We start from the raw sequence: 14,357 nt of genomic DNA, 5'->3' as shown, positions 1-14,357 counted from the left end.
TTTTTTTTTTTTTTTATTTTGTATGCCGAACATTTAATATTTGTAATATTCAGCCTTTTATAATTGAAAATGCTGGTAAATTTTATCCAATTATGTTGGTGATTTTTTACGGTAAGGATATACTAATAAAAGTGGTAGTAGTATTAATGGTGATAGTTATTTATCTACCGTTACTGTGTTGCCTTTTAGAATTAGTTGCTTCGACGAATATCGGATATCCCTCACAAATATAGTAAATTTGGTTTTTCATTCCACTCGTTAGCTATAGGATTCTGAAATTTTCTGTGCGTAAGTGACATTGCTCAATTCTAGCAGTTTTCGGTTGAATTAATCATTCTGGGTATTCAAGAAAAATATTTCTGTCAGCGATTTATTACAACCTCTTTGGTCTGTCATATAAGGAAATGCTTGAGGCATACGCAGCATTAAGATATCTGAAGCGTTTTTCCACCATATTTGCTGTGAGTTCAGGTGCGTTACCTGCTGCCATATCAGTTATCCGAGTTTCCGGTTGGTCCATTTAATCTTCTAAATTTTTTTTCAATATTTTAGAGTATTTATTTGTGATACTCTTATATAATCTCACAAATTTTCTGTTAAAATAGGAAAAGAAAGTCGGCGATGCTTAGAGCAGCTCACGGGTCGAAAAAAAATTCTGCCTAGGCAATTATTCTACGCGAATATTCGGCGAGATGGAGAGCTTATTGATCGAGGCATGGCGGTTTTTTTACCAGGTCGCTTCATTAAAAAGTATCTTGCATATTCTACTGAAGAACAAGGGTTTTCTGTAATCATGTTAGCCACTTTATTTTCCAGCTGAAAGCATTTTTTCAAAAATTTTTTGCTGTGCTCTTTGATGTTTCATGGATTCATTCTGTTGAGTGTGATGGGTGTTTTACTTTAAAAAACTGAAAACATCGAAACTCTATAAATTTGTGATAGAAGTAATAAACGCTATAAATTGTGACTGTACTCAAATAACTTATGCTTGTACCCACAGTGGAAGTTTTTCCGTAAACTAATGGCGTAAGTAATGACTTTAAAAAATTCCCTGATGTGGACGACGATGACATCAGGTCAATAATTAATATCATTTAGGTCCGAAAACATCAACTGGGGAAGATGTGGCTGAATTTTATGTGCACGGTAGTCGAGCAGTTGTTGACTGTTTGTTGCAGGCACTGGGGCAGTTTGATAACGTGCAACTCGCAAGGGCTGGCGAATTTACGAAAAGGTGAGATAAAATGGTTGACTTTCTTTGATTTATTGTTGACCTGATGTCATTCTGGTTGTACCCACAGTGAAAATCACTTTAAAAAACTCTCTGATATGACCAAGAATGTTTTGGTTCTTCTGTATAATTCTGAATCTTAAATTCAATTTTTGTAGGGCATTTTTCAATGGAAAGATGACATTGCAGGAAGTACAATCGCTTGCGTATCTCTTGGCTGCACAAACGCAGCGTCAGCGACGCTTAGCTTTGCGCATGAACACTTTAGGCAAGTAAGTTATTGATACTCAGAATTACTGATAGTGGTGGCCATACAGCGATAACATCATCTTTTGCAGATAAAGCGATAGAAGGCATAAGAAAGCAGCTTATTGAAGTACGTGCTTCCGTGGAAGCATCCATTGATTTTGGCGATGATGTTTGGTTTCAGTGGGAAGACATTCGTGTCGTAATCAGTTTAATGATTAGTGAATTGAGCAATATCCAAGAACAGATGCATCGAGGAATGCTGATTAACGAAGGCTTAAGGATCGTTATTTTGGGACAAACAAATGTTGGAAAAAGCAGCTTATTCAATCGTATGGGTAATCTTTGATTCAGCCTTTTCAAGATTCATTTGAAAAATGAATTTTTATATATATGAATTAAATATTTATAGCGAACCGGGACATGGCCATAGTGTCAGATATTGGGGGAACAACTCGTGACTCATTAGAAGCAACAATTCAACTTTCTTCTATCCCAGTGACCATTGTCGATACTGCAGGAATTCGTGAAATTCTTTTAGATTCTCTTGAAGCTGAGGGCATTCGGAGAACACTGAGAAGGTTGTCTAGTTTTCTGTTCTAACACACTATGGTTATAATGGGTCATTTATGCATGAACATTATTTTACAAGCACAATTTTACTTCCCCCGTCTTGTGATTTACCTCAGGCCTTGTGAAAATAACCACTAAAGGTGCTTCATCACGAAAATTTTTTTCTCTCGTTGGTTCGAAATAACAGGTAGTTATATCATAATGTCCTATACAGCCGGTTACTTTTTTGTTTTCTATTTTGTTCATGATCTAGTATGTCAAGACTAATAGAATTTTACATTAAAAAAATTGCGCGACTAAATATACACTTAAGGTAATACACATTAGTTGGAACATAAGTTTGTATAAATAGTCCGAGAATAAATAATTTGTATAAATAACCTGTATAAATATAAATAATAATTTCTACAAATATAAATAACTTATATAAATAATTTGTATAAATATAAATAGTTGTATAAATAATCTGTTTGATTGTAAAATTAAGGAAAAATTATATATAATGTGAAACCACAAAAATATCCATTTATAGAGCGGCGGAGGCTGATATTGCGATTGTAGTGATAGACAGTAGTATGTGCAAGGATTTCGAAACGGATGTGCGCTCAGTGCTTTCTTGGTGTCATCTCAAAAAAGAGACACCTGTTTTTGTTGCTCTGAACAAATGCGATATATGTAACGTTCCGAATAATATAGTTCTTCCATGGCCTGCTGTTAACATATCATGCATTTCCGGTGAAGGAATCAGTTCATTGGTTAGTTTGTAATTTTAATCATAGTTGTATGTAATTATCTTAATCGTTTTTTTTTCCAATACCTGATTGAAAATATATCCCAACAAATTTAATGGTAGTAGTAAGAAAGCAATATTCTAATGATGGCACGTTCATCTATTCATCTAGGTCTGTGGGTAATGTTCACCGTTTTTGTTCAGTTTTAATTTATCTAGTTTTAGCTAGAAATTATTTGTGAGCATATCAGTGAGCTCTGTCCAGTATCCGATGATAGCACTCTTGTCAGTAGTCAAGCTCACCGGCTGCTATTAAAAGAAACCATTCTTGTCCTTAGAAAGGTATTTTGCTTAATCTTTTTGAGCCCCCTTTGTTTTTTCTTTTTCTTTTCAAATGCGAAATATTAGAAAACAGTTCTCCTGTTTGTGCAGTCAGTCAAGTTTCTTCGTCTTCATACTTTTCAAATAAAGTAATTTTCACACATCCCTTTGGCATTTTCGCACACACCCTTGTTGGGATAGAGGTTAGTAACTATAACTTTCATTGCAATTTGGGCGTGAAATTCTTGTCATTTCTTCACTTGTAATTATTCAAGGCATTGGAAGTCAACGATGTTGCCGTCGTAGCAGAATTGTTACGCGACGTGTCGGATTATATCAGCGAGATGTCAGGTACAATTGTGAACGAACAAATTCTTGATCAGATATTTTCCTCATTTTGTATTGGAAAATGAAAAAGTACATAATACACCGCGGTTATGTTAAACTAGCGATAACTGTTTTGTGTTATATGAATAAAGTTTTTAAACAATTTTTTTGGTATAATTTGACATTTTATATCTAGCCATATGTCTAAGATCCACATTGTTTTCAATATAAGAAGCGGTAGAAGATAAAAAAAGGACAAAAAGGCTTTATTTAAATAATATCAAAACAGATGCAACAGACCAATGAAATAGAGTGAAAATAACAACTAGGAATAACAATAAAGATTTAGAGGTTGGTGCAAGAATTAGTATTTACTGTATAGTAATGCCTCCACCCTTTTCCTGCTTTTCCTGGAGCATTCGATGTGCAGTGTTTTTCACACTTCAAAAAAATTATAGCTATTGGTGATACTGTATCAAAGCCTACTATCACTATCCCTCCCAAATTGCAGAACAAGACTTTGAAGCAATGAGAGTTGCGGGCACTGCGTATTCAATAGCAATTTCTGGAATGCATATCGCAGCAGGGATAATATTTTTCTTTTTTTTCTGTTAAACATCTATCCAGAATAGAAGTTAATGCTCGCTCCTTTAACACCAAAAAATTTGATGCTTTCATTTCAATTATTATAAGCTATTCTTGCTGCTCCCATTTCCTAGTATCAGCAGAATGAGCTTTCATCATGTCCACAATTGTTTTACTGGGAATTATTTTAGATAAAGAAACCGACCCTGTGACATTGTTTACTGACAATTAAACCAGAAAATATTTCAAGTCCAACAGATGTCTGTTGCAGCCTCTTTAGAGTTAATTGCTGGTTTTAATAGCTCAGATCATTTAACAACAGTTAATACAAGGCATAAAAAATGTATAAGTGAAATCAATGCAATAAATCAAATGAAGGAATCAAAGCTTTGGGAAGCAGCTTTAGAATCGGCAATTTTAATAGGACTACCAATATTTTCAAGTCCACTCTCTCCTCTTAGTATATCAAAAATTCCTGCAAGTATCGCTTTCAACACGAAACATCTATGCTTAGCACTATTGGTCAGCGCTTTTACAATAGTCGCATTCTCAATCCTAGTTCGAAAAATGACTCCTAAAATCCGAGTACGGTTTTCCTCAAATCGTAATTTAAACTGAATGAAAAATTCTTGGTTATCCATTAAAAATTTTAAGCAAATTTCTTCAGAATTCACACCTTAAATCCTTCGTGATTGGTAATTTCCTGATTGTTTATTTCTATTATTCTATTATTCTGTTCCAAGCTTATGGAGGAGGTTACTGAATGCTCTTGTATTGCATTAATTTTTAGATCTAAGGTTGGTACGCCAATTATCATAAGAACCGCAGCAACGCATAAAAAAGTAAGATGTAATTGGCCAAAGGCCCTGCAAAGACCACTAAGGCCTGTTGCTTTAAAGATTTGCGATAGAAAGATTTGTCTTTTCCTTTACCCATATTACGCATCTTTTCTAGGTCAACAAAGCCTGGATGCTATAAAGCTGCCTCCCTACGACATTGCTGATAAAATCCATTATCTTTTTCATCTCTATACTTGAACAAAGCTGGTCCGAAGTCTAATGAAAACCTCTGAACTTTAATATCATAATGTCTAGCAAAAAAAAAAATAAAAATAAAAATGCCTAAATTCATGCACAAAAACTAGTTTTAAGAGAAATGATAGCGTGCATTGATTTTTTTACAATAGAAATAAGTTATACAGCTGAAGAAATGGTTTTAGTTATCGTTTTTAATTTCAAAAATTTTGTGGAGTAAAAGATTATTTAGTTGGTATCCTGTCTAACTATTTTTACCTTACCTTTAATTCTAGCCCCTGCTAGATACATGTTTAATATACCTTCGTCTATAGCAATCGCATTATCGAGGGAAGCGTCTTTAGCCAAGACATTACTCTTTAAGTATTCCACATCCTTAATAAATCCAAAAATCCTTGTACTCTTTGGGTAAATAAAATATCAACAACTGTGTTTGGCTCAACAAACTTATTCCAATAATGACCACCTCGAGGAACCATCTTAAGAAGATATTCAGCAATTAATATAGCCTGTATATATGTCTTAAAAGTCTTACTGAGTGTTGAAATAAAAATTATTCCGCAGGAAACACTACTATCCAAGTTTACCACCTTGGTTGGTAAATAAGTTATTTAAATGAAGTTAGTTTAGGTAACCTCCAGCCTAAGGGGTATCCGCAAAGCTTTTACAAATCTATTCATATAGCAATTAACCTAGATGGCTCTGTGACAGTAATGGATGATGGCCGTGGAACAAATTTGAAAACATTACTAAAAATGTGAAAGGCACAACTTCTGAATGGCAAATGTTTTCCTTTTAACTCAATTGAAACTGTTGGTAACCAATTCGGCCCGACTATGCAGAAATATTTTACTCAAATAATGGAAATCTGAAAGCAACTCAGCAACGTGCACCTTATAAATTGTGTAAAATGTGAACGTGTGGATTTCACTCACAATTCATTAAAGAAATTTGCAACACTGATAGTCCTTCACTTTGCCACCTATCTTTTTGTGAACATATATAAACTAGAGGTAGAGAAATACAGAAGAAATTTGACTATAAGGCTTTCGGTCAAGGAAGAAGATGTAATCGACAAATAATAGGTATAGAGATCAAGGCAACTATGGAGAATGAATTCATGAATGAGATCTGATAAAGATAAGCTATTTGGAGCTTTTTGCACCTATTGGACCTCGTGAACGGCTTCCTACACGGTGTACCTCGCGCGTTGTTGCCTTCATTGCTTTACTAATCTCGTTCATTTCACGCAATATCTGTTCGCACATGTCCTTCGAATTAGGCTGCAACTAATTTTGTTGCATTTGAAATTAAATTTTCAGAATAAATTTCGATTTTTTTTGCAAATCATGACCTTCCAGCGTTTGAGAATTTTTAGTTTTCAAATAAAAACATTTTTTTGTTGGAAAAACAGAAAATTTTTCAAAAGTAGAGCATGTAAATTCATTTTGCAGTATGGTCAACAAATAAATTATGAATATGTTTACAAAAGAATTTGTCTTCTCCCCAAAAAACAAAAATTTTAAGGAAAATATATTCCAAATATATTAACACTGCGAAAAAGCAAAAAATTTTTAATTAAAACCCACCAATTTACTCAGCCGTTCATGAGCTCTTTGCAACAAAATCTTTGCATCGATAAGTACTGTTTGCAAACGATCATTTTCTAATTGAAGTGCTTCCATCTGAACAATTTCGGATTAAATGTGTAATAAGCAATTTTGAAGAAACTAAGGAGAAACTATGAAAAAAATAAAAGAGTGGAACATAGGTATGTAAATTCATCGCCAGTACGGTCAGCAAAGAGATCATGAATATGCTTGAAAAAGAGTTCTTCTTTTGTCTAAAAAAACAAAGACTTCAAGGAAAGAAAATCACCGGAGCAACGTTTTCTTTAGTTTTCTCAAGTTGCCGAGCATTCCTACACAGACAATCAATTTGAAACCGCAACGACCTCATATTCGACAGCAATTCCAATATTTCTGCATTATGCTGAAATGTTCTTGAATGAATTTTTAGTGAAATATGAGTACTCCAGTGAAGGAAAAATTTTCTTCTCGCCAAAAATAATATTAGCACGCAGAAACAAAACTTACTAGTCTATATGAAATAGCCTTCAGTTTTTGAACAATTCGATCAGCATCACTGAATAGTGTTCTCAGGTCAATAGATAGTGGCTCTAAAAAAACCAATTTCATCACAGTTCCTCTTATTAACTTGTGTGAGATTTATTTTAAATAGTTCTTACCATTTTGTGATCCATCTACAATGATGAAGGAGGAAGCATCCAATTCATCGTTATTCGACCTTGAACTTTCAATTTTAGTCCTGAAAAATGTTAAGTAACTTACATAAACATAAACAAGGTTACAATTCCTTACATAAACAAGGTTCACAGATAACTTATTCGATTTTTGTAGAGGCTGACCTATTTGTCGCTCGCTACAAAAATGCTACAAACTGCAACCTATTCTAATGTGAAGGAGGCTTTGCATTTGAACCATTTTGTTCCCTTCATACCAACTTACATAACCGAGTGATCTAATAAAAAAAAATACGAAAACTTACTGTTGAGAATTTCGTTGTTCATCAGAAATAATCGACTGCAGCTTGACCTTATCCGAGATTATTTTGTCTCGCAGTTCATTGAGTCCATCTGACAAGCGATTCAAAATTCGGGAATATGTGTGGTAAAGGTGATCTAGATCGACCGATTTATATGAAACCCTAAATATTTATGCTCTACATCGAGGATTATACCATTCATTATTGTTTAAATATTATAATTCAACTCAGAATTACAACTGCTGAATCCCTGATTTGATTTAATTAAATTCAAAACAACTTCGTGACTGAAAAATAATTCTAGTGCCGCAAAAACATACAATAAAGAGTGAGGCTGCAAATTCTTGCTGGAAGAAAAAAAGTTCATAAGGTTGAAAATGTTCACCTGGGAGTAACCGCAGCCTCCTCATTCCATCTCGCTGCAAGCGAATACATTCGTTTCGTAAATGAGGAGAGCGTTTTTGCTTTATCCGTTAGTTCAATAAAATCATCCGAAGACAAGAGAGTCATAGTACCAATTGTCTGGAATAATGGAACGTCTTGTATCATATTTACATTCATGTTTTATTAAAGTTAAAAATCTTGCTAAAAAATTACTAAATGTGATTGCATCATCGAAATCCTTAAAGATTCAGGAAAATTTTATGTCATCTATAATTTCCTTGAAAAGATTCAAGCTACCTAAAAATCAGCAAAAAAAAAGAAAATCTTGTCCTATATTACTCACCACTGTATATCGTTCAGAATGTTGTCCCTCGCAAAGGGAACTGCGATTTAGTTTCGAGGTCATTTCTTCGTATTTTGCTTCGACATTCACCAACATCTTCGTTAATCTTTCATTCTAGAAAAGAAACCATGATCAATGAAAAGATTATTAATGCAATAGAAATCATGTACTAGAAAAATATGGTTTACATTTTCTTTGACGCAACTATTTTCAGATTCCAAACGTTGTAAATCTCTTTCCATCATTTTAACCGACTCCTTCTCCATTTGCACTTGCTGCTGAAGAGTTAATAACTTCTGCTTGGCTTCATTACGCTCTGCCTGAAATAAAAAAGCAAATGTCTTTTGAGGGACAACGTACGATGATGCTACTCTCTTCAACCTTTTGAAAAAGATATTCAAATGTCAGTGAAAAAACTGCATCCCCTTTTTTTACTAAATCGATCTGAACAGAAGAATAAACTGCGCATGATGCAAATTAAAACCGAAGAAGACGAACATCGGGACACAAAGAAACGCCAATTACCTAATTTATGATTTTTTGCACAGAGTTATTGCAACAGCACCATTAACTATAAATAACTAAAGCAATAAAGAATATTTCGACATTATAAAACTGATGAATGTACTGTCTTACTTCACTTACTTCAAGACAAGTATTTTGATCAGACAATCCATGACATTTAAGACTGATGGCATTACGACTTCTTTCACACAGATCCAAATCCTGTTGAAGCTTAATCATTTGATTTTTTAAGTCAGCAATATAATGACTGACTTTAGTTAATTCTTCAAGATCTGCTCCGATTTGGGAAAGCTGCAAAGTGAAACATTATTAGAGATTTGCTCACTAAAAAATGAAGTACAAAAAAACAGTGCCTATTTCTTAATAATACACAGCGGGTTCTCAATTAAGTTACCTGAGTTAATGCTGCTATTTCTGTATTTGCTGCTTCTATAATCGGTTTGTCAACTTGTTCCTCAACAATTCCCAAACTTGCTTTTACAGTACCAATCAATTCACACATTTTGTTGTCTAATCCAATAATCTCCTGCATGTAAAAATGATATATTTTCTCAAAAAATGATATATTCGATAAACAACACGAAAAACAAGAAACTTACATTTTTGAAATGAGTCAATTCGTTGTTACGCGATAACAGTTGGTCGTTATAACTTTCAATATCAATTAGAAGTTTCTGAAAACAGAAGCTGATGAGAGAAGACATGAAAATTTGATTTTATAATATATAATTTTCGGGAATACTTGAATACCCCTCTTTTCCTTCCTAAAATGTATAGTACATAAAATTCTCGATATGTGACATTATTTTAGCAAAGAAATCGATACCCACTATGCAAGAACGATACATTTCAAGACATAGTAACATATAATTCAACGCAAGTAAACGATAATGATGCTTCTATGATTGCATAAAAATAGTTTGCAATCATGAATGAACCACAGAAAAGACGAGAAACGATGCTATTTAGTAATGAATTTTGGTCGTGTGTAGTGGTATTAGAATATAAAAATATACAACTTGAAATTAAGCAATTAAGCAAGTCACCTTGATCGATTCATCTTTCATTTTCAGAGCGTGAGTAACTTCCGCAACTTGAATTTCCAGTTTGTGACACTTTCCTGTCATTTGATCTGTTAGTTGTTTCATTTTGGCTTCTCTCTCTGCAGCAAGAATTTCTTTCGTTTTATGTCTTTGCTGAAGTTCTTCCATTTTTCCGTGCAGCTCATCGTACTGCTGATTTTTGTGTTGAAGTTGTATTTCCATATCTTTCACCAATGAAATCATTTCATTTTCTTTTTTTACCAAATTTCTCCTCAATTCATCCAGCTCATTGATAAGTTTCTGCTTTAACTCTTCCAAGTCAGTAACATGTGCTTGTAGCTTTTCATTAAGTTCAGTAGCTTCATTTGCTTTCATCTTTTCGTTTGCTAAGTCCGCATTTAATCGTCTATAGGCTCTGTGAGCTCGTGAAAGAGATGATGCATTCTGTAACAGAATTTCGTTCATTCAGTTAACAAGACATACTAGTACTATCACCGGAAACCAGTTAAAACTTTGAAAAAGAAACCTGTTGATTTTCACTGGATGGTACTGATGACATACCGAACGAACAATTCAATAAAGAACGTTGCAAATGAGTCGACAAATTCCCGATGCTTTCTTCTGCGGCTACAAAATGAACATGCATACCAATATTGAAATTAATAAAATTTATAATCAAAATTAATTTGAGGCTGCAATGGCGTTGATGATTTTTATTACCAAATAACTTCACATATTTATTTTTGCTTTATTGAACAGATGTATTTTCAAAGAACGCTCTGTATATGAAATACCTTCAACATCACGGCTAATATCAATGGCCGTTGCAAGTGAATGATCAAGATCGATGCGAAGCGCTTCTATCTCGTCTAGTAGTTCTCTGCCTCGATCACCTGCACCCAATTCATCAAGAAGAGTCTGAAAAAGTTATGTTGAAAAAAAAAAATTGCCAAATATCACTTTGATGCAATGCCAGTGAACAAAAACAATGCCATCATTAAACACAAAAACAGTGCAAAGGTTACGCTTGAATTCGGAGGAAAAAAACAGAAATTAGCTGTTAAGTAATTCATCTAATCAACCAGCTACATATGCTGTTGGTAGACAAGACTTAACCAACCTGCAAAAAGTTAGCCGTACCACGCAATTTCTCGAAGAGACGAGTGCAAGCAGACTGCAAAACCGAAAGTTTTTTCTTTACTTCACCAATATCTTCCGTCAGTACCAAAGACTTGCTCAAAAGATCAGCTACCGACGTTATGTCCAACTAAAAAGTTTTTTCTTTTTTTTCTTTCAATACATATGAGTAAGAAATCACTGGAAAATTAACTGAGTAGAAAAAAAATATAAACCAAGAATACTGCCAATATTTATACCATTTCAGATGCTCCTATACTTCGCGCAGTATCATCTTGTTGCACTTTCGATAATCTTCCTTCAGAACCATTAACAGCATCAAAGAGTGCAAGCTGTTCTCCCAGCTCTTCTTCATTTAAACCATCAGGAATAGCTTTATTTTGTGCTAGGAATACTGCCAGTTTTTCATTCTGAAAAAAAAAAAATTTTGAATCACACTGCCAGTCTTCTAATTTTACTGTTGGACTACGAATTCGCTTTTTCTTTAATTTGTATTCGATCAAATGAATGTTTTATTTTTATTAATTAATTTTTTCCCATTTTTAAAATTAATTCTTTTAGACATGTTATAGTCCGGAAATCAGACCTAAACAAATGACTTCGTTAAATTTCTGATAGCCGATAATCTGAAGTAAATATGTGTTTCGAATAGAAGTTGATGAAATTCAATGTTTTTCGGTAACTAAAACAGAGCTTCCCACCTCACGTTCACAGCGCTTCGTATTCCATTCCGAGTTTTCATCCTCTGCGGATGGCGTTTCGCTAGATTCAATCTCCGATGTTAGACCGATATTTATGGTACCCCATTCGATCACTTTCTTTCGAATAGCATCGTTTTCGATAGTAAACTGTAAATATTCATATGATGCTCTTCATTGCAACCTTGCAATTTTAGACACAGTCAGAAGTGCAAAAGTAACAGAAAACTGACAAGGACATTTATTTATTTCAACTACTTTCATGCTGCGATACAGATACAGATAATGCCGCTAATAAAAAAGCATGAACCTTATTGATTTGATCCAGTACTGTTTGAGCATAAGGATTCAAATTCGGAACATCATGATGCAGTGGAGACGAACTGTTTCCTTCCTTAAATAATATTTAGAATTTCAGCCACAAAATAATTTTTCTTGAATAAACTCACGATTTTGGAATTGGAAGACGTTTCAGCATCAGCCGATTTCAGTTTCTTTAGCAATATACGAATAGTGCGATCTCGTTTATTTAACGCAACTTCATTGACTGCATGTGCTTTAGCCAATTGCTCTTCGGAGATCTAGAAAAGATATACTAAACAATATTCCTTCAATTGAGGAAATTAAATGATCGAGGGGCTTATTTCTCATGTTTGCAGAACACTAATTAATCAAGGCAATTAACCATGCAAGTGAAGAGACAGTATTTGGGAAATACATGTCATTTTTATGATGACACAGTTCTATCAATTATAATAATTCAATTCGTTTCGAATGTAACTCAAATACAAAAATAAAGACAAAGGAATCGAGAGGGAGGGAGGAACACAAAGACTGAGGTTACATTTCTACAATTAACTATTTAAAATTGATAGGAAAGAATTAAACCTGCTTCTGACATTCTACTTCCTGTTTAGCTTCGTCTGCAATCTGCTGAAGCTTCGTCATTTCAGCTTCCAATGTCTCACAGCGTGTTTTTTCCTTTGCGTAATCAACAGCCTGCTTTGTCAAATTATTTTGAGCAAGCTTCAATTGATCTTGCAATTCAATCATGTCTTTTTCCATTTTCATTCGAAGCTTCTTTTCATCGACACTTTGCTGGAGGACTACTGAACGCAGTCTCTCGATTTCCCTGCGCAAAATTTGGAATAATTAGTCAAGAAAATGGAACCTTCTTTCTAAATGATGAAATGGTTTAAAAAAAAAGGGCGAAATGAATAACAATTGGTTTTATTGATCGATAAGGCAATAAATAATAAGGCTACTTTAGTTTTCAAACTTACATGCCTCTCTCTGATATCAGTGAGATAGTGCTCAAAGAACTGTCGCCCTGACTTTCGTTACCATCATCACGTTCACCATGTCTTTCAGATAACTGCTGGCGGAGCTAAAAACCGAGAAATTCAAACAAATCCAAATAAAAAATCAGTAATATACTTTTGCAGCAGATCTCAATCTCAAAAAAAAAGGAAACTATAGAATTAAGACTCAAACAATTCTGAAGAAAAAGCAATTGCAGCGACCTCTTTCAATTCGGATGCAAGTTCATCTCTATCCATAAGTAGCCTTTCGCGTTTTTTCTCCCAATCATTTCTTTCGTTTTCGAATTTCGATCTTTCTTCATCGAGTTTTTTTTTTGTAAATGCCACATTTGTTCCATTTCTGCTCGCCGAACTTTCTCATTATCTAGTTCCGTCTGCATCATCACATACTAGAAAGAAGAATGTTGGAAGAACAAGGAAAATTTTGTGGACAGAATTTTCGGCATTCCAAGATGTTTGAATGTCAAATGCGCTTAAAAAAAAAAATTTTAACACAGATAGTACCAACAGCTTTCAATGCGATTTTGATAAGCAACCTTTTTCGTTTTTCACTGTTCCTTCCAAACAACGAACAAATAAATTGGGAATGAGTGGAAAATCAACATGATTTACTTCTAGACTGAAATCCTTCCCTTCATTGTTCAGTATTGAAGGTAACTTTCTTTTCAGCATAAACAACTGTGATTTCAAGTCAAATACTTCCGCCTTAAGCTGTTTGTTTTCCTCTTTCGTTTCAGCAATATTCAGATACGTACGGCGATGCGGAAACGATAACGCGCCTAAATTTTTTCAGCGTTTTTTTTAGGCGATATTTAAGAATTATTTTGAATGAAACTAGAAATTCATCAACATCCCCTTGAAGGCAAAGAAAACATAATTATAAATCAACCTTCACTAAAAGCTGCTGCGACAGGTGTTGCATCTGATGAAACATTTCTGAAAAATTGAAAAATTTTCCATCGTAAACTGGAACTACTATTATTTAAGTCAAATTTCGGGCAATATACATAACCTTGTATGTTTAACTGTATTGGGAGTTAAAGCGCTACTTCGACAATCCAATTGCTCTTTCTGCGAAATGTCGACCTGAAAGACTGAGATCTCATCAGAAAAGCAAAATTGGAACACTGATTTTACTTGATCCGTAGGAAATACCCGAATCGGTTTACGAGCATTGAGAAAGGACTTCGCTTCTTCTGTTAGCGAATCTTGCGTGGCATCCTGACCATCTCGATCGCTGGTCTCGAAATTATGCTCTATGTCACTATCTCCTGCGATATTTCCGGATGCCAT

General features: G+C 34.1%; 3 protein-coding genes across 3 annotated transcripts; 2 read left to right on the top strand and 1 right to left on the bottom strand.

The window, feature by feature from the left end:
- The first annotated feature begins 42 nt into the window (after nt 1-42).
- Nucleotides 43-3,591, top strand: LOAG_07439 (hypothetical protein). Its single transcript, XM_020447430.1, has 8 exons — nt 43-734; nt 1,099-1,234; nt 1,390-1,499; nt 1,570-1,815; nt 1,890-2,058; nt 2,583-2,805; nt 3,006-3,122; nt 3,377-3,591. The coding sequence occupies exons 1-8, from the start codon at nt 716-718 to the stop codon at nt 3,512-3,514; spliced, it is 1,158 nt and encodes a 385-aa protein (XP_020302338.1). The 5' UTR covers nt 43-715; the 3' UTR covers nt 3,515-3,591.
- Nucleotides 3,592-4,385: 794 nt separating this feature from the next.
- On the top strand, nt 4,386-5,808 carry LOAG_07438 (hypothetical protein; the record flags this gene model as incomplete). Its single annotated transcript, XM_003142971.1, has 3 exons — nt 4,386-4,603; nt 4,804-4,967; nt 5,678-5,808. 3 exons carry the CDS (start codon nt 4,386-4,388, stop codon nt 5,806-5,808), a joined length of 513 nt encoding a protein of 170 aa, XP_003143019.1.
- Nucleotides 5,809-5,979: 171 nt separating this feature from the next.
- Nucleotides 5,980-14,357, bottom strand: LOAG_07437 (hypothetical protein; the record flags this gene model as incomplete). Its single annotated transcript, XM_020447429.1, has 27 exons — nt 5,980-6,330; nt 6,637-6,732; nt 6,926-7,039; nt 7,144-7,226; nt 7,296-7,375; nt 7,616-7,774; nt 7,998-8,134; nt 8,340-8,453; nt 8,528-8,659; nt 8,985-9,155; nt 9,259-9,390; nt 9,464-9,538; nt 9,911-10,351; nt 10,434-10,534; nt 10,702-10,825; nt 11,028-11,174; nt 11,284-11,454; nt 11,746-11,892; nt 12,053-12,136; nt 12,192-12,323; nt 12,631-12,874; nt 13,026-13,129; nt 13,266-13,360; nt 13,601-13,843; nt 13,954-14,000; nt 14,077-14,150; nt 14,220-14,357. The coding sequence occupies 27 exons, from the start codon at nt 14,355-14,357 to the stop codon at nt 6,193-6,195; spliced, it is 3,723 nt and encodes a 1,240-aa protein (XP_020302337.1). The 3' UTR covers nt 5,980-6,192.

This window comes from Loa loa, assembly GCF_000183805.2.
Source record: "Loa loa unplaced genomic scaffold supercont3.30, whole genome shotgun sequence".
NCBI lineage: Eukaryota > Metazoa > Nematoda > Chromadorea > Rhabditida > Onchocercidae > Loa > Loa loa.
This window is presented reverse-complemented; position numbering and strand designations above follow the sequence as displayed.

Coding starts and splice junctions, on each gene's coding strand:
- LOAG_07439 (XM_020447430.1), top strand. Junction 1,816..1,889: donor CAGCTTATTCAATCGTATGG/GTAATCTTTGAT, acceptor AAATATTTATAG/CGAACCGGGACATGGCCATA. Junction 2,806..3,005: donor GTGAAGGAATCAGTTCATTG/GTTAGTTTGTAA, acceptor ATCTAGTTTTAG/CTAGAAATTATTTGTGAGCA.